This window comes from Phaseolus vulgaris, chromosome 1 (assembly GCF_051622355.1).
Source record: "Phaseolus vulgaris cultivar YP4 chromosome 1, ASM5162235v1, whole genome shotgun sequence".
NCBI classification, from domain to species: Eukaryota; Viridiplantae; Streptophyta; class Magnoliopsida; order Fabales; family Fabaceae; genus Phaseolus; species Phaseolus vulgaris.
Genome location: NC_143498.1, coordinates 39,593,175 through 39,617,260, shown reverse-complemented (window position 1 = coordinate 39,617,260; position 24,086 = coordinate 39,593,175). Strand labels below are relative to the sequence as shown.

The 24,086-nt window shown below is 30.5% G+C and overlaps 1 protein-coding gene and 1 pseudogene across 1 annotated transcript; one reads left to right on the top strand and one right to left on the bottom strand.

Moving 5' to 3' along the window:
- Window positions 1-272: 272 nt before the first annotated feature.
- Window positions 273-2,052, bottom strand: LOC137814012 (glucan endo-1,3-beta-glucosidase). Its single transcript, XM_068616528.2, has 2 exons — window positions 1,934-2,052; window positions 273-1,358 (listed from the first exon to the last, which is right to left on the bottom strand). Exons 1-2 carry the CDS (start codon window positions 1,998-2,000, stop codon window positions 415-417), a joined length of 1,011 nt encoding a protein of 336 aa, XP_068472629.1. The 5' UTR covers window positions 2,001-2,052; the 3' UTR covers window positions 273-414.
- A 14,140-nt stretch (window positions 2,053-16,192) lies between these two features.
- LOC137815958 (uncharacterized) lies at window positions 16,193-18,982 on the top strand (annotated as a pseudogene).
- The last annotated feature ends 5,104 nt before the right edge of the window (window positions 18,983-24,086 follow it).

The following is a 24,086-nucleotide window of genomic DNA, read 5'->3' as shown; positions in this document are numbered from 1 at the left end:
CTGACTTGAGCATAACATAATCTTCTGTAGGTGAAATCTCCCTCATCATTGTGTGACTTCCAACATGAAGAGTTGGAGTTTGTAAAAAGATAATATGAAAGTCACATCACATCGCATCATTTCGACTCATGTCAAGGAGAATACATACCATAATTTAAACAAATGAATTGGTATTTTGTTTATATTAATTAATAATACTTTTATACTTTGGAGCAAGCCTCTCTCTGTCATCTTAAGATAATATAAATGTGTAGGTTTGTGTCATAATTATATGGCAAATGAAAAGGAAAAGTTTTATTGAAAGCATCAAAGTTTGATAGTAAATGGGTAATAAGATTCCAACAATGGAGATATTATGGAAGAGTCTCCTCTGGAATCATAGCCCTTATTCCTTATAAATTTTGGTTGTATTAACTAATTCAAATTAATAGAGTATTTGGGCGTTTTATCTGGACGGAAGAGCCCCCAAAATTTCTCATGCTCTGGATGCTTCTGATTTTCATCAAACATGGCAAACAAATATGTTTCAATAGGTTTACCAGGTCTTTTTGGAGTTCCACTTTTGACATGTTGAACCAACTTTGTGTTGTGAGTTCTTGCATTGTCAAGTGTAGTTCCCTTCCCACCAGAAGAAGGCCATCCAGTCTCAGACACAACTATGTTCAGTGACCCTCCCCCTACTTTTTCCAATGCAGAATAAACAGCATCCACCATAGCATAAAAAAGGTTTCTATAACCATGTGAACCATCATTCACCACCACCGAAGGAGAAGTGAAAAGAGCATAATCAAGACTAATGTCCCCAGATTTGGCGTAAGCGAAATAAGTGTAAACATTAACCAATAATGGGGAGTTATTGTTCACCAGAAATCTTATGACACCATCAATATATGCTGCTCTATAGTTAGACTTGAAGGAGCCTTTTGATGGAGGGAATGATTCGGCCAAGGCACCAGTCTCAATGGCAGTGGAAACTTTTATTTGGTTTCCAAGGCCTGCTGCAGAAATGGCATTTTGAATGTTTTGCATTGCAGGCACTACAAACGGTGCAGCTGAATCTTCAGGCTTTACTTCATTTCCCACAGCAATGTATCTGAATCTGACATTGGCATAGTTTTTTATGTTGTCTTGCACCCATTTGTTTGCATTCACTTGGCTAGATGCTAGATTTCCGAGGTCTTTATTTGGAATGTCTAACAGCAGCTGAATAGTGGAGCCTCTCAAAGCTCCAAGAACTTCTGGATTTGGATCATAAATTCTCATCCTGCCAATGTTGTATTGATTGTAGAGTCCCACAACTTCTCTGGGAGATGGCAAGTCGTTGCCAAGTCTTCCATAACATACTCCAGATTGTGCTTCTGAGTTAGATGCAACAAAATACTACCAATGGTCAGTAGATAAAAATACTACTACTTGGGTTAGACTTCAAATACCTCTCACATGCATAACTAATTATTACCAACTAATCATAGTTAGTAAAATTTATTTAAATATTTTATAAAAAATATCAAGTGAAGTTATTGATAAAAAAATATTAATCATTGTTAAGAATGTAATTTTACGTATGCATTGTTTTCATTTATACCTATGAAATTGAAATTGTTTTCAAAAAAAATTATTTGAAATATACTTTAATATTATTTGAAGTTATAAGTTTATATTTTAAAGCATTGTTTTTAAATATTTTTGTTTAAAATTAAAAAAACAATTGTGAGTATAGCGTTTTATTTATATCCTACAATAAGGGTGATAATTCTTTAACATCTACAATTTTTTCCACCTTCATTTCACAACTAAATATAATATTATTTTATTTTAAAATTTTGTTTACATGAATTTTTATTAACAAAATATAATATTTATTATTAAAAGAATTGTGAAATGAAAGTGAGATAGAACTTTTTTTGAATAAATAATGAGTAGTGAAAGATACCTGTTATGGCAGAATGAGTGATTAGAAGCATAAATAGGAGTGAAATGAAGGAGTGAAATGGAAGCATTTTGATGAGAAAAATGTTTAGGAAGAAGGAATAATAGAAGAGGGAATGGCAATGTAAGTTCCAAAACTAGTTGCTTTATATATAGAAAAATAAGGAGACTTAGAAATTTGGAAAACTCCATTTTTGTTCTGCATTTTCTATCAGGTCAATCTCGATGACGTGTCAAGGATTGCATCATCCACCAAGTACCTCCAATAACAACAAAACACAGCTCAGATTCATCATTCATAAATTTCCAACTCAATAATTTTGATTGGAATGAAATTTCTGGGAACTATCTTTAAATTTCTTAATCAATTTCTGCATTATTATAAAAACATTTTTTTTATAGATTATTATGAAATTAAGAAATAAAATTTAAATCTAATTCAACATTGTGAAATCGATTTATAAGATGAGATTTCTACAACTTATATATTACAAAATGTTTTCAACTCTAGTCGATATGAGATCTTCAACATACACAAAATAAATAAACTTGATTTTGTTAGTTCAATCTAAAAAATTACTTCCTATACTTTTTTTATTGATCAATTTGAAATAAATTATTAAGAAATATTACTAAGAGGTCTAGATAGTTCCTACTATCGACTGAATAACTAATTTTTCTCCCTCGATCATACTTTCTTTCCTCTCGTGTTTAGATTTCTTCTTTCTATAAGAGAGTGTTCTTACAAAAGATTTTCCGTTACAAAAGATTTTCCAACACTCAAGTGAGTATTTTGAGTATTGTTAATATTATAACAATTTTTATTTTATTTAATATATTTATTTATAGAGTTTACAATGAAGTATATATTGATGAACTATATCATTAATGAATCATGAACTATATTATTGATGACCAGTATCGAGATAAACACGATACTCAGAAAAATCAAATATTATTGGATTGTCAGGTCCCATACCAAATAAGAATGCATTATCATTGATATTGTCATTGATACGGTAAAAAGATTGAAAACAAAGAAAACTGCTGTAATTAAACTTGTGATCGCGTATAAGTGATCTTTTATATCTAATACCTTCTATAAATTTATCTTATACATAAATTATTTTAGATTAGAAGAAAATATTTTTTATTTTTTATTTTTTTTCCTAAAATTAAATTATTGTCTCAAGTAAATATAATTTTGATTTAAGTTCTGTACGCTTAGTTGGTTTGGCCTACGATTCAAAACATTGTGCTGAAAAAAGTATATATATATTTTAGTAATTCGTTTATTAAATTTGTATTATGATACAAAATTATATTTGGGATAAATGATTTCTTTTAAAAGTATTAAAAAATGAGAATGAATAATTAAAGAGGTAAGAACAAGTTAGAAAAAAAAAAACTCCTTATTCTGAATGCAGAAGGACCTTAACGTGTGATAATAATGATTTTTCTTCATTATTATATATCTAATTGTTGCTTGTCGTTAATTAATTTGGTGGAAGGATTGATATTTTAATCAGCTCAACTTGTTTTGGTTTCTTTGGTTTCATCATCATCACTGGTCAAAATTGGAGTGAGGCCACTTGACTTGTAGATATTTATTTTATAAACTAAAAAGTTAAAATAAAAAATAATTTTAAAATTTATATTTTATTATATTATTTAAAATATTAAAATATATAATAATATTTTAATTTAAATAATTAGCACTTATAAATTATTAATTATAATAAATTAATTTAAATTTTTAGAAAAATAATCTTTAAATTTATCCAATTAAAATTATTAATTAAGTGTGTTTTTATACATTTTAAAAAGAATAATAAAATTATTATTAAAAAAATTGGTGACTTTCCAGTCACCTAACGAGATGGGATCAGAACTTGCAATTCACATAACTCCATTTCAGACATTTTGGACGGAATAGATCCAAACGAACTAAGTAGCCTATTTTTCCATACAAAAGGTTTTCCGTTACAAAAGATTTTCCGACACTCAAGTGAGTATTCTGAGTATTGTTAATATTATAATAACTTTATTTTATTTAATATATTTATTTATACAACTTACAATGAACTATATATTGATGAACTAACTCAAGTGAGTATTGTTAATATTATAATAACTTTATTTTATTTATTATATTTATTTATACAACTTACAATGAACTATATATTGATGAACTATATCATTGATGAACCATGAACTATATTATTGATGAACGGTATCGTGTTACCATGAACTATATTATTGATAAACGGTATCTAGATAAACACGATACTCGAGAAATCAAATATTATTGGATTATCAGGTTCCATACCAAAAATAAGAATGCATTCTCATTGATATTCTCATTGATATGGTAAAAAATTGAAAACAAAGAAAACTGTTGTAATTAACTTGTGATCGCATAACTTGTATAAGTGATCTTTTATATCTAATACCTTCTATAAACGATCTTATACATAAATTATTTTAGATTATAAGAAAATATTTTTTATTTTTTATTTTTTATTTTTTCTCATAAAATTAAATTATTGTCTCAAGTAAATATAATTTTGATTTATGTTCTGTACGCTTAGTTGGTTTGGCCTGCGATTCAAAACATTGTGTTGAAAAAAGTATAAATATATTTTAGTAATTCGTTTATTAAATTTGTATTATGATACAAAATTATATTTGGAATAAATAATTTCTTTTAAAAGTATTAAAAATGAGAATGAATAATTAAAGAGGTAAGAAAAAGTTAGAAAAAAAAAACTCCTTATTCTGAATGCAGAAGTACCTTAACGTGTGATAATAATGACTTTTCTTCCTTATTATATATCTAATTGTTGTTTGTCGTTAATTAATTTGGTGGAAGGATTGATATTTTAATCACATACCTTGTTTTGGTTTCTTTCGTTTCATCATCACTGGTCAAAATTGGAGTGAGGCCACTTGACTTGTAGATATGTTTTTTTATAAATTAAAAGTTAAAACAAAAAATAATTTTAAAATTTATTTTTTATTCTATTATTTAAAGATTAAAGTATATAATAATATTTTAATTTAAATCATTAACACTTATAAATTATTAATTATAATAAATTAATTTAAAATTTTAGAAAAATAATCTTTAAATTTATCCAATTAAAATTATTAATTAAGTGTGTTTTATACATTTTAAAAAAGTTATTATAAAAAAATTGGTGAGTTTCCCTCCACTAACGAGATGGGTCAAAACTTGCAGTTCACATAACTCCATTTCAGACATTTTGAACGGATTAGACCAAGAGGAACTAAGTAGCCTATTTTCGCATCTAAATATCTTTATAAATATTTGTTAAAGAAAAAAATAATATCTAGAAAATTAAAATTAACTTATGAAGTAGTTAATTTGTAAAAATTAATTATAACATAATTTTTCAAAGTTTTATTTTCTAACTTATATATAAATTAATTTTAACCTATAAATAAATTGAACTATTATTCATAATTTTTTTTTCTCTCAAACTAATAAATTTGTTCATACAATTCAACGTATAGGTGTTGCAAAAATAGTATCATTTGTGTAAAAGTTGAACGAGTGTATAATATAATATAATATTAATCAAATGTATAATATAATATTTAACTATCCATGATTTTAAATGAACATAATTTATAAAAGTATAATAATACTTAAAATTTTACTAAATAATAATAGATTTTAAATGTCCATGTAACAATAATACTAATATTCAAGAGTTATGTAGTGCTGAAAAAAAACTTATGTTCAGATAAATAATAACTTGTGATAAATATTTTTTATATCCATTTCACAAAACCTACACTCTTTATATTATATTGTGATATTTTTTTCCAGAATGTTAGTTTTTTCCAGGGAAAACATTTATTTTAAAATATTTTAAGCATATATTGAAGGGAAACTTAACCTATTTTCTTAAAACAAATGCAAAATATAGTAAAATCTATATAGTTTTTTTATTGGAAATGACATAGAAGCATAATTATATTTAAAAGGATGTAATAATAAAACTTAATCTTATCGAAAAAATAATTATATTTAGTAAAAAAATCAAGTTAAATGTTAAAAAAACTTATTTAGTTACGAGTAATTCTAGAGGAATATCTGTCTTATTTAGCACAACTGAAGTAAACATGAATTTCCTAAAACATTACAATTATGTAATTAACATAATTTGATTTGAAATTTATAATTTAAATTATATTGTTATTAAAAAAGTAATTTAGATTTCAAATAAAAAAAGAAAACTTTAAAGCAACCCTAAATCTATATTTTAAATTTAGGAATACTAGCATGATGAAATTACCTAAAATTTAAGTAGACATAAATAGGATAAAAATTCTCATGAAATCTCATAAATAGGATAAGTTGAAAATGCTAACTTTTCTTACAATCTCATGCAACACATATACAAAATCTTGTTATAAATGTTTAAGATTAAAATATAAAAAGAAAAATATCTTTTTTAACAAGTCATCTAACATTTTATTTAGTGATCATATAAATTCAAACAGAAATGCAACTGCAATTAATTAACCCAAGTCGAGACATCGAAGAGACAGAGAGAGACCTCTTATGGCTGTATGAGTGGCTAGAATGATGAACAGGAATATTATTGGAGTTATGGAATTTTCCAACTTGATTGAGACTTAGCCATGTAAGATAATAATTAAGGAGAGAGAAGAACTCAACTTGTGTGTGCCAATTTGAGCTTCAATATTATATTTTAAATTGTAAAATTTAAAAGAAATTTTATAGTGTGAAAAGATTAAATTAAACATTTTATATAAAAAATATAAAGATGAGGAAGAAGATACGAAAATACAGAAAGAAAATGTCATGTTTATATAGATAAATAAGACAACTTTCTTTTAAAAAATAGACATTTACAAAAAGATTTTAAAAATTCTTTGAAATTTACTTTTAGAAATAGATTAGAATTCATTTTCTAAATAACTGAAAAGATAAATATAATATATGTATAATGTTATTTTAAATATAATATATTATATGATACATAATTATAATAGTTTCCAAATATAATGTATTATATAAATTTATAATATATGATCATTTATGTAAATAAGTTTTAATAAATATTATTTTTTAAAAGTTCAAAATTGGGTTTTGGAGAGATGAAATTCTAAGTTATTTTACAAACAAGTATATTGTATTGGCTGAGATTTTTCTGCAATTTCCACTAATACTTCCTTTTTAGTATTCAAAACAATGAATAATTTTGTTTCCTAGAATGGAGGGAAACATGGACCTTAGAAACACAAAGTTTGTACTTATGTTTGTTTGATTCATCGCCAAAAACTTTTTTGGCGTCTCACTTTCTAAACAAAATTATAATTATTACAACCATAACATGGAAAAAAATTAAATATATAAAAATATCTGCTATGTAAACAAATTTACAATTGGATTGAGTTTTAATATAAACTTTTAAAAGTTAAACAATATAATTTTTTGGGAATTCAACATCTTCTAACTCAATATGCCAAACAGTTAATGAGTAAAAAAAATATTAATATCAATAATATCACAAGTGACAATAAATATCAAGATTTACACTCTCGTGATGATCTAACTATAAAAATAATGTATAATAAACATTGAATTGAAAGAACTTTCTTATTTTATACGCATTATTACTACAGAATCAATCAACTTGTTTTAGAGAAGCTACTAGGAGCTCTATGCATTGTAGCGTCCCACATCACAAAATAATTAATAAAAATATATACATTTGTTTATTCGAAAGCCCACTTGCTTCCACTGTCACATGCAAGAGAATTTGATCTCACGACAACTATGATCATCACATATAAACAAACATGGAAAGTTTAAACTCATAAATAAAACATAGCATTGTATAATAATATTATTATCATCATATAATAATTATGTTCCTTATAAATATGAATACTATTATACTCATATTTAGTCACATATTATGTTTCATGATTAAATGTAAAATATTTTAAAAAAAATTCTAAATCATAATAAATAAGTATATTCAAAAGTTAATATTTTTATATTATATCCTAAATTCACTATATATTATTGATATCAAGGTGACCAAAATATTTACTATCAAACTAAATGTAAGTTTTATTTTAGCTTCTCATTACATGAAATTTTGTTTTACATAATGTTATTGTCACATTTATCATCAGATATTTATAAGTGTCATAATTCAGTAATATTTCATACAAAAAGATAAACATTTATGGAATTTCATTGATAAAATAATTATAACTCAACCCCTAATTTAAGAATCTGAATCTTTTTACATATTTTTGGATTATAAGATGAATGTGAACAATTTATTCCCAAGTTTGTGTTAATTTCAGGATTTCATGAATAAAATAGAGATAAAAGAGTTAAAGGAGAATGAACAAGACAAGATTGAAAGACATTTAAAACTAGTCAAAACTCACTCAAACTCGCCCAAACAAGATCATTCCAGAGGAACTTGTCCAAGACTAACTTAAGAGAGTTCAATCCAGTGAAGTGAAGTTGGACTTTTTCTCGTCAAAATCGCTTAAGTAAGTAATATCTCGCTTAAGCGACATGCCACTCATCCCAAGCCTAATTAGGTTAAATAGAAGGTGTGAGACATAGCCCTATCATTTGGAGGATATGGAGAGAGAGAAAACCCTAGAGGAGCTTTGAAACTATTTATGATTTTGATCCTTAGATTTGTTTGGAAAGTACTTATGGGTATTTGACCTAAATGGTAATGCTTAATATATTTGAATGTTAGGAATAAATTTGAAATGTTAATTGCTTTATAACATTTGTTCATGATGATAAGAAATTTTTATAAATATGTGGAGAATCGATATTTAGGAGACTCTCTTAATAATTTTGTATGCGATGTATCGATATGAATGATTTTTATATGTTCATCAATGTGAATCAGGATGGAATATTATATGTTTTTATTCATTGAAACTACATACGAGTCAAAAGGATTAACCTCATTCTCAATTTTCCTAATTGACTCATCTAAATCATTTAGTTTGCTTTTATTTAATTTTCATGCAAACTTATGTCAATATCTTTCAAATCAAATTATTGTACATATTCTTATACTTAGTGAATGCTACTATTAAAATTTTAAATAATGTTCCTTATGTGTTCGATATCCATCTTTAGAGACAAATTATTATTTCTATCTCGGTACACTTGTCGTAAAAAAACTTAAGTATCCTATCCAACACTTAAGTGTCCTATCCAAAATCCTTAATTGATATGCTTCCAAAAGAGAAAAACTCATCTCGCCTCTTTCTTGCTCAAGCTACAAGTCATTGTTTATACTATACTCCACATTGTTTGAGTAACCAACACATTGCTCTAGCGAGGTGGTAAGTGTAATGTTACTTGGGTATCACTTGAGTGATAAGACGTTGTGCAAGTAATATTTTATCCCAAAATAACTAAACCAACAAAAAAAAAAAACATGTTTACATCAATCTCAATCTTCATACACCCTATAATCTTCCGTATCACACGAAAATATACCCGTTCATACTTACATATCATTAGAAACACCAAATTCATGTATTCTTACATTCAAATTCCACACCATAACTATCAATATATATAATTCTACAATTTCATACCCATACTATACACAAAACATTCATTATACTATAATATTGTATTATTCATTACCTAAATTGAAATGTGTCTTATTTATTAATCTCTTGACAATCCTTCCTATTAATTTAATAATTTTAGGTAAGCATCTAGAAAATCAACCACACACTGATAATATCTCCTTTTAACCTATCCACCCAAGAAGATATGAAAAAAAAAACTAAAACTCAATAAGGTTAATTATACTTACCAAATCCTTTCTATAGTCAAAATCTCTACTTATATAAAATGTATTGAGAAAAAAATGTCTAATTTCTATTTATATACTTCAATTTCTATTCATTTAATTTGTATTTATTAAAATATTTTCACTACAAGAAAATCATGAAATAGAAACCAATTTTTAGAGACCAAAATAATTAGTTGCAATAGTAACTAAATTAGAGACCATTTTAGAAACTAAACAAAAAATTGGTTTCTAAATTAGTTTCTATTATTTTCTATTATTGTTAAATAGTTTCTAAATTGATATCTAATTAGCAACCAAGGTTTTAGAGACCAAATTTAGAAACTAAATATTTGGTAGTTAAAACCTTGGTTGCTAATTAGATACCAATTTAGAAACTATTTAACAATAATAGAAAATAATAGAAACTAATTTAGAAACCAATTTTTTGTTTAGTTTCTAAAATGATATCTAATTTAGTTACTATTGCAACTAATTATTTTGGTCTCTAAATATTGGTTTCTATTTCATGATTTTCTTGTAGTGTTTCGGTATTACACGCATAAAAAAAATCCCATCAACAAAGAAAATACCAACAAAATTTTTTGTTTCAAGTTCAGAAAAGCTCAAGACAAATGAGATGAGTGATATATAATGTTAGTGAAACTAGAGAATATGTTTTCTTGGTATATATTTCCAAGTTGAAAAAACGAGTGAACTATGAAGAGGAGATAAAACACTCAAATAAAAGAAAAGATTTGACTAAAAAAAAAAAACAAAACATCCTGCTTATATGCGATACCAACAAAAAAACATTGTGTACATACTCAAATGGAGGAAGATGATAGTAGGAGGAAATCTATCGATGGCAATGAACCAAAAATAAAAAAAGAGAATCAACATCCACAATGATAACATGTGTGGGTGCATATGAGACGAGATTAAGAACTTTTTATAGAAGAACAAATAAAAATGATACCAGAAACATATTGATAATTCGACAAAATAATCATCATTATAATATAACATATACACTTATCTTTATAACTATCATTGTTGGAATACTTTGTCTTATGTTCTTAGACAATCTTAATTTAAAAGTTATTTGTAATTACAAAATTGTGACTAATATTATTTTTAACAACCATCTCTAATAAACCATATTAAAAAAATTGTAAAATACATATTTTTGCATAAAAACAACTATAATCGATCATTACCATATTTGAATACTGTTAGCATTAAACTCAAAACCCGTCTTGTTTTATTTAAACCGTCATGTTTTATTTTAAAATTTGAATAATCAATAATTATTACTTTTTATTCTAGTTTTGAATGTTATTTATATTATAATTTTAAATAGTATAAGTTTTATGAGAGTATGTAGAATTTGAGAAATGAAAACTTTTCTTTGTATAATTATTTAATTATTCATGTTTCTTTGTAGAAGGTAGACTAATAAAGTCTTAATTATAACCTATAATTGTAACAGCGTGCCTTTTTTTTTTTAAAAGCCAACAAAAACATTCTTCCCACCACAGTACCATTTTTCTTTGATTTTTCTTCTTTCTCTCTCTCTCTCTCTCCATATTCTCTTCTCTCCCTCTCTCCTAATTTTCTCTCCCAAACTTCATCTATTTTAGAATCTGATCATACCACGCTGTAGCAGAGGAGTTAAGGAACATTTCTACCCCAGATTTTCAAACAGAGTAAGTTCATTTTTACTCTAAATATCCTTTGTTCTCTGTTTTTCCTTAGGATTTAGTCATCAATCTTGGTGGGGTCAGTTGAGAAGTTTAATCATCTCAACTTATTCTATTATATACTGAAATTTTGTTCTGTTTGGATAATTTGCATTAGGCCCGTAAATCTTGAAGCTTATCCAAACGGTGGGGAATAAAATTCTAAAAGTTGCTTGGAAAGCAAGCAATTGAGGTAAGGGAAGCTAAATTTAATTTTTAATAGCACCCTAGGATAGAAGATCTGAATGCGAAAGGGACGTGGTCCCAATATTCAATTTTTCTTACAGGGATGTTGTGTGTTTATATATTGGGTTGTTTGTTTGTATATTATTTAAATTTGTAAAAATATTATATTTTGATGATTTAGTATTAAAGTGTTATTTCTTTTTTATGTCAAATAGACTTTTGAATATTGTGGATCACTTTTTGAATGATATTGTATGACAGAATGGTATGGAATTGAATTCATACATTTGGGATAATGTATGGACTGATGTTTGTTGTGTATTAAGTATTGATGCCTATGTGGTAACAAAGACCTCCGAGCTTCAATGATGATCTAAGTCACATAGACTAAGATATCAGGTGGTGAGAAGCTGATGGGGGAGTTCATGCACACCGTGACATATGAGATGCACGACTTGGGTTGTATTAGACTTACCCTGATCCTTTCTGTTGGATTCGCTGGTAATCTTTGGATCAGGTGTTAGTCTCTGGTAGGACTTACTTAATACGGGTCTTCCGGAAGACGTTGTTTGTTGAATATTCTGGATGTGTAGATCCATGTGAGATCTATGTGATTGTTTATTGTTGAGATTTGAAGAAAATTGAATAATTTGAGAAATTGATCATGTAATTTGGTTTTCTCTTTTGATTTAATTGTGTATATTATAAAATTCTATTTTCACAAGCTTACCCTTGCTTTTATTGCTGTGTTTAAACTGCGATGACTGTACTATGTACACGAGCAGATGACCATACAGGTGCGGGAGAGCCTTAGAGGTTTCATAGTTTTAGTTTGAGTTGTGGATATGTAAATATTTGTATTTCTATAAATCCTAACTATGTATTAGGAATGTTTTGAAAAACTCCAAGTTTGTATAGAAACTGGTAGAACTTTTATTGTAATAGTTATATGTAAATTATGGGGTGTTACAATAATGACACCACCTGGAATCGGTTTATATTTGACAATAATTTTATAATACATATGGATTAAATATTTTATCTATTTACTAAGTAAATTTGTTTTCAAAGCAAAAGTGGGTTTTAAAATTTATTTATTTGAATAAAATAATGGTCTAATCTATAATTATGTTTAAAATTACCACACTTTAAGAAGTTCTATTGGCAGATATTTTATACTTTTGTTGTTTTCATATGAATAAGCTTAACAAAAGTTTAACTTAGCTTATTTAAGCAGTAAATCAGCTTTGCTTTGTAGGTGGAAAAAGTGAGTGAAATAAAGTGTCTCTAATTTTATCATTTTTCTTATTTTTGTTGGATAATTAATACATCAAGGAATGCACTTTGGTATTCTTTCTCCATTTTATTATTTTTCTTATTTTGTTCGCTAATTGATACATCAAGCAATGTACTTTGGTATTCTTTCTCCTTATGGAGTGTTGATGCTTTCCTTGGAGTCACAAATGTTTATAATCAAAGGACGTTGATGGCAGAGTCCCCAATAAAAGACTAAATACTAGGATAATGGCCAGAAGAATACAAGAAGAGTGGAATTTAGCTACCCCTAGTAAAGACATACTCTTATACAAGTTTGAAGGAGTCATAACTTACACTACAAGAAAATCATTAAATAGAAATCAATTTTAGAGACAAAAATTAATTAGTTACTATAGTGACTAAATTAGAGACCATTTTAGAGACTAAAATAATTTTTGATTTCTAAATTAGTTTCTATTATTGTTAAATAGTTTCTAAATTGGTAGCTAATTAGCTACCAAGGTTTTAACTACCAATTATTTAGATTCTAAATTTGGTAGCAAAAACCTTGGTAGCTAAATAGATACCAATTTAGAAACTATTTAACAATAATAGAAACTAATTTAATAACCAAAATTTTTTTAGTCTCTAAAATGGTCTTTAATTTAGTCAAATATAGTAACTAATTATTTTTTGTCTCTAAAATTAGTTTCTATTTAATGTTTTTATTGTAGTTTTAGTGGTATAAGTTAGAATAAGATTTAAATTCTTGTTAAAAACTAGTATAGATTTTTGGCTTGTATTTTTCCTTAAATAACGACCCCTCTTAAACCCTAGGTTGGTCACATAAGACCTTGCACTCCTAGGTTAAGCACATTGATCACTTGTCTTCACACTTGTCGTGTGACTTGTTTTAGGCGCCTATTTCAAAATTCCCACCATTTCTTTTGTATTTTGAGTATACCCTATACTTATAAATAGAGATGCTTGCCTCTTGAAATTTTAGATCAAGTATATTAGATTTATGCTGCCAACATTGCAAGCAAACTCTCCTTGTCTCCTCTCTCTAGGGTAGACACCTTTTATTTATCTCTCTCTCATTTTTTTCAAGTGATTAGGCCTAAACTATCACTCTCCACACTCCTCACGACACTCCAAGGAGCCAATAGTTCTTTGCAACTCCTCCTTGACCTCCATTCCTCATTGCTTCTGCCAATCCATTCTACAAGTCAAGAATCAAACCAATGCATGAAGGTTTCAAGCTATTAAACGGTAAATTGAATTATAAAAATCTTTTTGAAAGAATATTTAAGAGTAGATCAATTTTAGAATTTGATTATGTTCTTTTTAATGTATTAAAATTTAGAACAAGAATTAAAGAGCATATTAGAATTCTAAAAAATATCAAGAAAGAAAAAAACACACATTCCCACATGCACACACGCGCACACACACAAACATGCACACACCCTCACACTCCCCATAGGCGCCCCCATATGCGCTCGCAATCGCACATGCACCTGCACACGCACAAACACACATCCGCACTTGCACCTGTGCACATAGATGCATTCACTTGCATACATAAACATACACACACAAGAACATGTACACACATACATGCACACACTTGCACATGCATGCACACGCATGTACATCTTGGGTCTATTAGTGTCTAAGTTCAAGAGGGGAGGGGTGAATTGAAGTTATAAATTTTTTGCAAACACAAACTGATTTGCAGTGTTTTAGAAGAAAATAACATATTGTTTTTAAAAGGAACAAATTTATTTTTCAATGCACTTTTAACCAAAACCAAAACTTGTTCAGATTAGTGTTGAGATCAAACTAAGAAATCCTCAGAACAATTGAGTTACTTTCACAGCAGCTATAAGAACAAGATTTGCACCAATAGATCAAGCACAAGTTCTTTTGATTTAATTCTTTTAAAGAAAGTGAATCTTTAACAAAGATTTTATGAAGAAATTGTTTGTCCTTAAACCAGTCAATACACAGATTCAGAAAGCTTTGTTTATGATTAAAAGAATTTTCCAGATTACGAAGAACAGTTTGAGCAAGCCCAAAAATAACAGATTCAATTTTAAATGAACAGATTTATTTCTTTGACAAATTATCCAATTAATAAGAAAAGAGTGCAAGGATGAGAAGAATAATGCAAGCACACTTTATACTGGTTCACTCATAATGAGCTAAGTACAGAGTATCAACATAACCACTGGGACAAATGATCATTCTTGAAATATAAGGATTGTAGTATCGTCTTATTTTCTTACAAACAAGAAAAGACCTTTGTAAGTTATACACTGTTGAAACTCAGATTAGAGGAATGAATATTTTGATAGTTTTAGAGAGTGTTTCTCTGCTAGGGTTTTTCCCTGTATCTTGCGATCTTATCAAGAATCCACCAATTCTTGTGGCGATCATCCTTAGGCTTATCAAACTTTGTTCGTGGCACCTTCCTTTATCTAGGTTTTTATTGTTACTGTTTTGAATTTATTCTGTTCCGTAACCCTAAATTCCCAATTTTATTGTCATTCCTATTTGGATTCATATCAGTTGGTATCAGAGCAAAGGTTTGATTCATAATATAATTGTGCATTATGTATTTTTTTTCCCTCCTTACTGTTCACATTACTCTTCATGGTACTGTTCACGTTATTGTTCACAGGGTACTGTTCACTTTTTTTTTTTTTTAAATTTTTTTATAAAAAAAAAGCAGAAACAGAAAAAAAGAAAAAAAAAGAAGAAATAGAAAAAAAGAAAAGAAAAGAAAAAAAAAGGAAGAAGAAGAGCTACAAAAATAGAAAAAAAAACAAGAGGAAAACAGAAAAAAAATAGTTCTTATTCAGTGCATACTTGGTGTTTGTTAAAAGTTCTAAAAGTGTCCTGTCTACATATTTTATTTTCTCTATATATTGTTTTTGCTTGTTGTTTTTTTAATTGTCTTGCTTGTTTGTTGATAGTGAAATTGTTCTTCACTATTTTGTTCTTTACTATTATTTTTAATTGATTTTGAAAGTGATTCTGGATTATTGATTGTTTGATTCTTGTAAGAACCTTTAAGTAGAGAAAGAGTGGTAAAAGGCAGTGTGATCAATAGAGAAAAAAAGCCTTATTGTGTGAAACACGAGTGTTGAGTGTAAACACATGAGAAAGTGGTGTGAGGCCCAAACTTATTGTTATTTGTAATCTGTTTACTTGAGCATGGCAGGGGAATCGTCAGATAGTGGACTGTCTCAACTACAGATGCGAGCCTTAACACAACACTTGGAAAGGATAATGAAACAATAAAGTGATGGACTCCATGAGAGGTTGGATCAAATGGAGCAAGCACAACAAGTAAATCCAGAAAATAAAAGGGGAGATAGGAGGAGGAGAAGAGAAAATGATGGAGAACAAAGAACTCTGAGAATTGATGGAATAAAATTAAATATTCCCACATTCAATGGGAAAAGTGATCCTGATGCTTACTTGGAGTGGGAAATTAAAGTGGAGCATGTGTTTGCTTGCAATGAGTACAATGAGGAGCAAAAGATGAAGTTGGCAGCAGCTGGATTTTCAAATTATGCCTTAACTTGGTGGAATAAATACCAAAGGGAGAGAATTAGATATGAGGAACCCATGGTGAACACTTGGACAGAAATGAAAAGGATTATGAGGAAGAGATATATTCCAACAAGCTACAATAGGGATTTGCAACTCAAACTTCAAAGAATGACTCAAGGGAATAAGAGTGTGGAGGAATATTTTAAAGAGATGGAGGTGACCATGATTAGAGCTGGAAAGAATGAAGAAAATGAAGCAATCATGGCAAGATTTTTTAATGGATTGAATCGTGATATTAGGGATGTTGTGGAGCTGCAAGAGTATGTTGACATGAAAGAGTTGTTGCACAAGGCTGACCAAGTAGAACAACAACTCAAGAGGAAGGGAATCATGAGGAGTTCTAACAAAAATAAAAATTTCAATTGGAAGGATAAGGCGATGAAGGATAAAGGAGTTCCCTCAAGTTTAGTCACATCTTCAAGTGGGAAGTCACCTCATAAATATAGTAACTCACCACCTAAAAGGAAAACAAGTGAGGTAAAATGTTTCAAATGCTTGGGAAGAGGACATTATGCTTCATAATGTCCAACAAAAAAGAATATGATCAGTTTATCAAAGACACAAATAGCCAGTGAACCTTCAAGTGAATAAGAGAAGGAAGAGGTAGAGGTGGAGTTGGATACATTGGAGGGTGATTTGTTGATGATTCGAAGGCTTATGGGAAGCAAAATTCAAGCTTTGGACCAAACCCAAAGGGAAAATATTTTCCATACTAAATGTTCCATTCAAGGGAAAATATGTTCACTCATAGTTGATGGAGGAAGTTGCACCAATGTAGCTAGCTCAAGACTAGTTACCAAATTGAATTTGGAGACAAAACCGCACCCAAGGCCATACAAGCTTCAATGGCTTAGTGAAGATGGAGAGATGACAGTGAGTAAACAAGTGGAGGTGAACCTATCCATAGGACAATATAATGACAATGTCTTGTGTGATGTGGTTCCAATGGAGGCAACTCACATTTTGTTAGGGAGGCCGTGGCAGTTTGACACCAAGGCTATTCATGATGGCTTCACCAATAAAATCTCTTTCATGCAGAATAATAAGAAGATCATTCTCAAACCCTTATCTCCTAGAGAGGTGTGTGAGGATCAAATCAAATTGAGAGAAAAGAGAGTCCAAGAGAAAAGAGAGATGAGTGAAACACCTAAACAGAGCAAGAGTGAAACACTTAAAAAGAGAGAAACACATGAGAGAAAAATGAGTGGATTACTGAAAGTGAATGAAGTGAAGAAGTTGCTACTTTCTAGCAAACCTCTTTATTTACCTTATTGCAAAAACAACACTTTGGTTGCTGACCATTCTAACCAAATTAATTTTCTTCCTAGTGTTGATTCTGTTTTGCAGGAAATCCAAACTCAAGTTGAAGAATTGATGAACAAAGGATGGGTACAAGAGGCCATGAGCCCATGTGTTGTTCCAGTAATATTGGTGCCTAAAAATGATGGTTATTGGAGGATGTGCACAGATTGTAGAGCACTCAATAACATTACCATCAAGTATATACACCTTATTCCCAGGTTAGATGATTTAATGGATGAATTGTATGGTGGTTGTATATTTTCAAAAATTTACTGAAGAAGTGGTTGCCATCAAATTAGGATTAGGAATGGGAATGAATGGAAAACTGTCTTTACAACAAAATATGGATTACATGACTGGCGTGTGTTGCTATTTGGGCTAACAAATGCCTCAAGAAATTTTATGAGATTAATGAACTATGTTTTGAGAGAATTTTTGGGCAAATTTTTTGTGGTGTATTTTGATGACATCTTGATCTATAACACTAGTTTGGAATTACATGAGGAACATTTGTGTGCTATTTTAAATGTTCTTAGAACATAAAAGTTGTATGCTAATTTTGAGAAATGCACATTTTGTACTGAACAAATTGCATTCTTGTGTTTTGTGGGAAGTGCCAAAGGAGTTCACATAGATCATGAAAAGGTGACGGCTATCCAAGAATTATGTTTACATCATGTTGAGTTTTCTTACAATATGGTTGTTGACAGCACATCGAATTGTGATCCATTTGAAATTTTGTATGGATTAAATCCTTTAACTCCAATATATTTGTTAACTATGCCTAACATTTCTCTTTTAAAGCATAAAGATACACAGACTAAGGTTGACTATGTGAGAAAGCAACATAAAAAGGTTGAAGCACAAGTTGAAGAAAAAGGTGAAGGTTATTCTAAAGAAGTTAACAAAGGAAGAAAGAAAGTAATCTTTGATCCTGGAGATGGGGTCTGGGTACACATGAGGAAAGCAATGTTAACTAGACAAAGAAAATCCAAGCTCCAATCTAGACGAGATGGACCTTTTCAAGTGTTAGAAATGATTAATGACAATGCCTACAAGATTGATCTTTCAAGAGGGAGGGAATGATGCGGACATCCTCCAGGGTCTTTCTCAAGAGGGAGGGAATGATGGGACATCCAAGCCCAAGGGCCACGCACAACAAGATTGGAATATTAAAATAAAATAATATTATTATTTTATTTGAAGTTAGGATTTGAACTCAGGACCAAGTACAGAGTATCAACATAACCACTGGGACAAATGATCATTCTTGAAATATAAGGATTATAGTATCGTCTTATTTTCTTACAAACAAGAAAAGACCTTTGTAAGTTATACACTGTTGAAACTCAGATTAGAGGGACGAATATTTTGATAATTTTAGAGAGTGTTTCTCTGCTAGGGTTTTTCCCTGTATCTTGCGATCTTATCAAGAATCCACCAATTCTTGTGGCGATCATCCTTAGGCTTATCAAACTTTGTTTGTGGCACCTTCCTTTATCCAGGTTTTTATTGTTACTGTTTTGAATTTATTCTGTTCCGTAACCCTAAATTCCCAATTTTATTGTCATTCCTATTTGGATTCATATCAAGACTTACACAAACACCTTTTACAAGAAAGAATTAAGGAAGGATAACACCTGAAAGAAGATGCAAGAACTAAAAACCAGTAACCTAAATTGCAGCAGAACCGCACCAGCATCTTCACCAAGATCAAGGCACACTAAGAACAAGCACTTTTGAAGATCTTTTTGAAAACCTTGCAAAAACTCATTCAAATCCTTTTCCTCACACTGAAAACTCTTGATCTCTGTTTAAACCGTGATTGCACAACAACATTTCATGTGAAAAGTGCCTTTCTTTATATAGAAATCATTTTTTAACAACTTTTTAAAAAATAGTTAAAAACCTGTTATAAAAACAACAGGTTAAACTCAAAACAAACAAATTGTTTTTCTGAAGGACTGTCAGCTCATCTTAACTGAAATAACTGACTGAACCGAACTTTTGGTGCCCTAACAAAATTTTGAAAAAAACCTTTCAGTAGATAAAAAATAAACCTATTGTTTCCCAAATAATTTTGTTTTTATTTTTGTGCAGTAACCTGATTTCTGAGAAAACTTTAAAGAGCTTTTTGGAAAACATTGAATCACTTATTGTTCTTGATCTTACCACCTTGATTAGGCATATAGGGTAGAGCATGAAGCAAAAGGCAACCTTAAACTCACTCTAACCTATATACAAGATCACCTAACTACACATTACAACCTTCAAAGCAAATTAGCTATTTTCTTCATCAAACACACACTAAGACTTGGCAGAGAAGAAGCTTCATCCATCTTCAACAATCTCCCCCTATTGGATGGAGACAAATCCCCATTGCTTTGCATAGCTTTGAAGGAAAGTCATGGTCAATACCTGTACTGCACTAGATTCCAGAATATGCATAAAAAAACTTTTTAAAGATCAAACAAAACAAAACAGATTTGAGAAGTGTTATACCTCCCTGCAGTTTAATACCTGAACTAGATCGATACCTTACATGAGCTATTCTTCAACTAACACAACCTATATCAAGCTATTCTTCTCCCCCTTTGGATTTATCAAACAGAATGAGAGCATAGAATAAAAAAGAAATACACTATAGCCATACATGATAGTTTAAAATAAAACACCATAAAGTGCTATTACAATCCAGAAATTAAAACACAACCAATGCAGTAAATTAAAAAGCATATTGTTCAACAAGACATAAATGTGAAAGATTTGAAAAGGATCACTTGTTCTTGTAGTAAAGTTCAGCTAGCTACTCCTGGACTTCTTCAAGTTGATAGTCTAGGTGTTGATCATCTGTGAGAGTATCAAGCTTGTCGAGAACCTGTCTTTCAAACATTGATAAAGGTTCACCTCTATATTCAGGTGCTTGGTATGCAGCCAGTGCATTGTACTTTGTGGCAGCAACATCTTCATTCATGAATGAATGGACTGGTGATTCCTCCATGTGCTGCATAGATGGTTGAGCTGGTGATTCCATCCTATGTGATGATGAATGATGCATCATATAGCATGATGCTTCTCAGCCTGCAAAGTTTCATCTTCAATAGGCACTCCAACATTTTCTTCCTCAACATCTCCATGATTGGTGGCTCCATGCTAAACTCTATGAGCAACATTTCTTCTGAAAACCCAGTTGTTCCTCCTTATGAAAACCCATTTTCATGAGAGTAGAATTGTCTATCTCACTTGCTGCTTTGGTAGTATCATTTCTTTCATTTGTAGTATATGTTCTCGTCAATTGACTCAGTCGTTGTTGCTTCAGAGGAAGATGGTGGCTCCTCCTATCTCTTGGTGGTTTTCGCTATCTCTTTGGGTAGCTGAGAGTGGCTCCGTTGAAACAGGGGGGGTCCTACCTTTTGATTGCACTCCAACGATCAAGTTAGTACTAGGCTAAGAAACAGTAAGTATGTAAAGCAGTTTCAGTCTTAGAAACGACGTACCTTTTCTAGGGTTCTTACCACCCTTTATATAGGCTGTATTAGGTCAACTTCCCTATCCCTCAAGAATCTTTCCTTAAGTGGAATTAGGGTTTACTGGTGAGGCATCATGTGACGCGTCGCACAAGCTTAGCGCAGCCACGAAACAAGACTTGCCTCTTCTGGAGTGCAATCTTTGTAACAGTAAGGCCGCCAGGGTACCAACTCATGTACCAGCACTGCGGCGCCATCTGTTATGTGAGTGCCCTAATTATTCACGTGTCATGCATGCAGTCTTTCCCTTGAAACCCTAATCCTTATGGGCCTTAGCACCTCTAGGGAACACTTGCTTGTGCCGTACCTGATTGTACTATACACACCCCATGCATGATCCTCTCGTGATTGATGTCTTTCTGGTATTTGGGTGTTAACTCATACTATCTGTGGGGCCTAGCTTACGTGGCCCATTATTACTGTCGGACCACCGAGGTTTGATGTCGACATCTGATGTTGACCTCTTCTTCAGCCAAGGTCCGAGGTCTGGCTAGTTCAGGAACCAAGACTTAGAAATGATTAATCTGCTTTCATAAAGTCCCATTCATTAGTCAAACTGTTATCTTTTTGTATGATTATGTCACAAAGCTTTTATTTTTCTTTTTCATATCACATATCCTTTTTCCTAGAGATATTTGTGTTGGGTCTATTAGTGTCTAAGTTCAAGAGGGGAGGGGTGAATTGAGCTTATAAAATTTTCGCAAGAACACACAATTTGAATACCAATTGAATCATTGATTCTTCAGAGCAGTCTTAGCACAATTTGAATTTGTTCAAATTAAAATTGTAATCAACAGAGGGTTATAACAGAATCAGATTAGTTGGATTTTATGAGTATGAAGAATACAGCTATGCCAAGAAATCAATCAAATTCATTCAACACAAGGTTTTAAAGAGAATGAATCTTTCTCAGGTTTTAATGAATAGACTATTTGTTCACAGATCAATTAAAACATCATATACAACTGCCTTGTTTGTGATAAGAGAGCTTTAACAAATCAGGAAGCACAATTTTTATTAAACCCAGAATTAACAGATTCAATTTCAAAAGAACAGATTTAGTTCTTGACAAAATTAAGCAAAACCAGAAACGAGTGCAGGTGATGTGATTCCACTAGCCATATGGAGAATGATTCTTGACATTCTTAGGAATCACCTTGAGCTGGACATTATTTAGGCACTTTTCTTAGAGTTGGATCATTGTTCTAAGACAAGAACTCACCAAAAACTAGTACCAAATCCCAAACTCAATTGGATGTTCCACATATTGTCAAATTGAACCAAAAGAGATGGAGGAAAGGCAAAAACACTAATTAACAACACAAAACAGTAAGGAACCGAATAAAATTGCTGGAATTGAAGAACAAAAGATGAAAAACAGCCAAGAACACAAATGAACCATAGCTACACAAAACAAGCTGAAATTGCCGAACCAAAACAACTAGGAAACAAGCTACGACAATGCTCATGAAGATGGAAGAATGGTTGGATGATCACGCCACTAGAAGTATGGATGCTCCTAGATGAGTGTGCAAGCCGCCACTTGAGGAAACCATGATCCTTCAAGATAAGACTAGAGAAGAAGGCTCAAAAGCTCTCCAATGCTCACTCCAATTTTGAGTATAGTTTCTTTACATAAATTCAAATCTGAAAAATACAAGGAGAGCACCTCTATTTATAGCCTAAGGTGCTGAAAAACAAAGCTAAGAGAATTCAAAATTCCCTCCTAAACTTCTTCAAAACCGGCGCCTAAACCTATGCATGAGGAAGGTGTGACCTCTTCCTTCACTTTGGCACCTCCTATTTTACTCCTACACCTATCTACTAATACACCCCCCCTCCTAAAGCTCCTAACTAATGCCTAAAAGATGCTATAACAAAAGAGGTTTCTAATGTTTCTTTCTAAGCACCTTCAACTAAAGAAATTACAAAAAGAGAAAATAAATGTCCCCTAGCTCCAAAAGCTTTGAACATGCTTCTTGTAATCCTTTGAGGTGGGCTTTGACCTCCATGGGCGTCCTCCATTTGTGCCTCTACCTCTTCTTGATCTTGTTGATTGGCCTCCATGTCCTCTTGAGCTTGATCTCCATCAGCAGGGATGAGAGGAAAAGACAAGCAGGTTTTTATACTGGTTCACTCATACAGAGCTACATCCAGTTTCACCTTACTCCAAGGTGGAATCCACTAAGAACAGTACCAATCACTTACAAACACAGCAGTTCTTGAACACTACAAGAACAATACAACCAATGCTGAAAAACCCTATTTCAGCACACCTTGCACTCCAAGAAACCCTATCAAGGAGTGACTAACACTTACACCTTTACAAAGCAGAATAAAGGAAAGATTACACCTGAAAAGAAGATGCAAGAACTCAAAACCAGTAGTTCAATTTGCTGCAGAACTGCACCAGCACCTTCACCAAGATCAAAGGTTTCCTAGAACAAGCACACTTGAAAAATCCCTTTGAAAAACCTTTCAAAAATCTTTTCAATCCTTCTTCTCACATAGAAAGTGTTTCATCTCTGTCAAAAACGTAATTGCTCAGCATCCTTTCATGTGAGAGAGACTTTTCTTTATATAGAAAACAGTTTCTAACTTCTTTTCAAAAAATAGTTGAAAAGCTGTTATGAAAACAACAGATTCAGTTTTGAACTTAACAG

What these genes read in the sequence shown, in the direction of transcription:
- LOC137814012 (XM_068616528.2), bottom strand. Translation starts at nt 2,000, where the DNA reads ATGCTTCCATTTCACTCCTTCATTTCACTCCTATTTATGCTTCTAATC. An exon ending in CACTCATTCTGCCATAACAG is followed by an intron (nt 1,359 to 1,933) that starts GTATCTTTCACT and finishes CATCTAACTCAG; the next exon opens with AAGCACAATCTGGAGTATGT.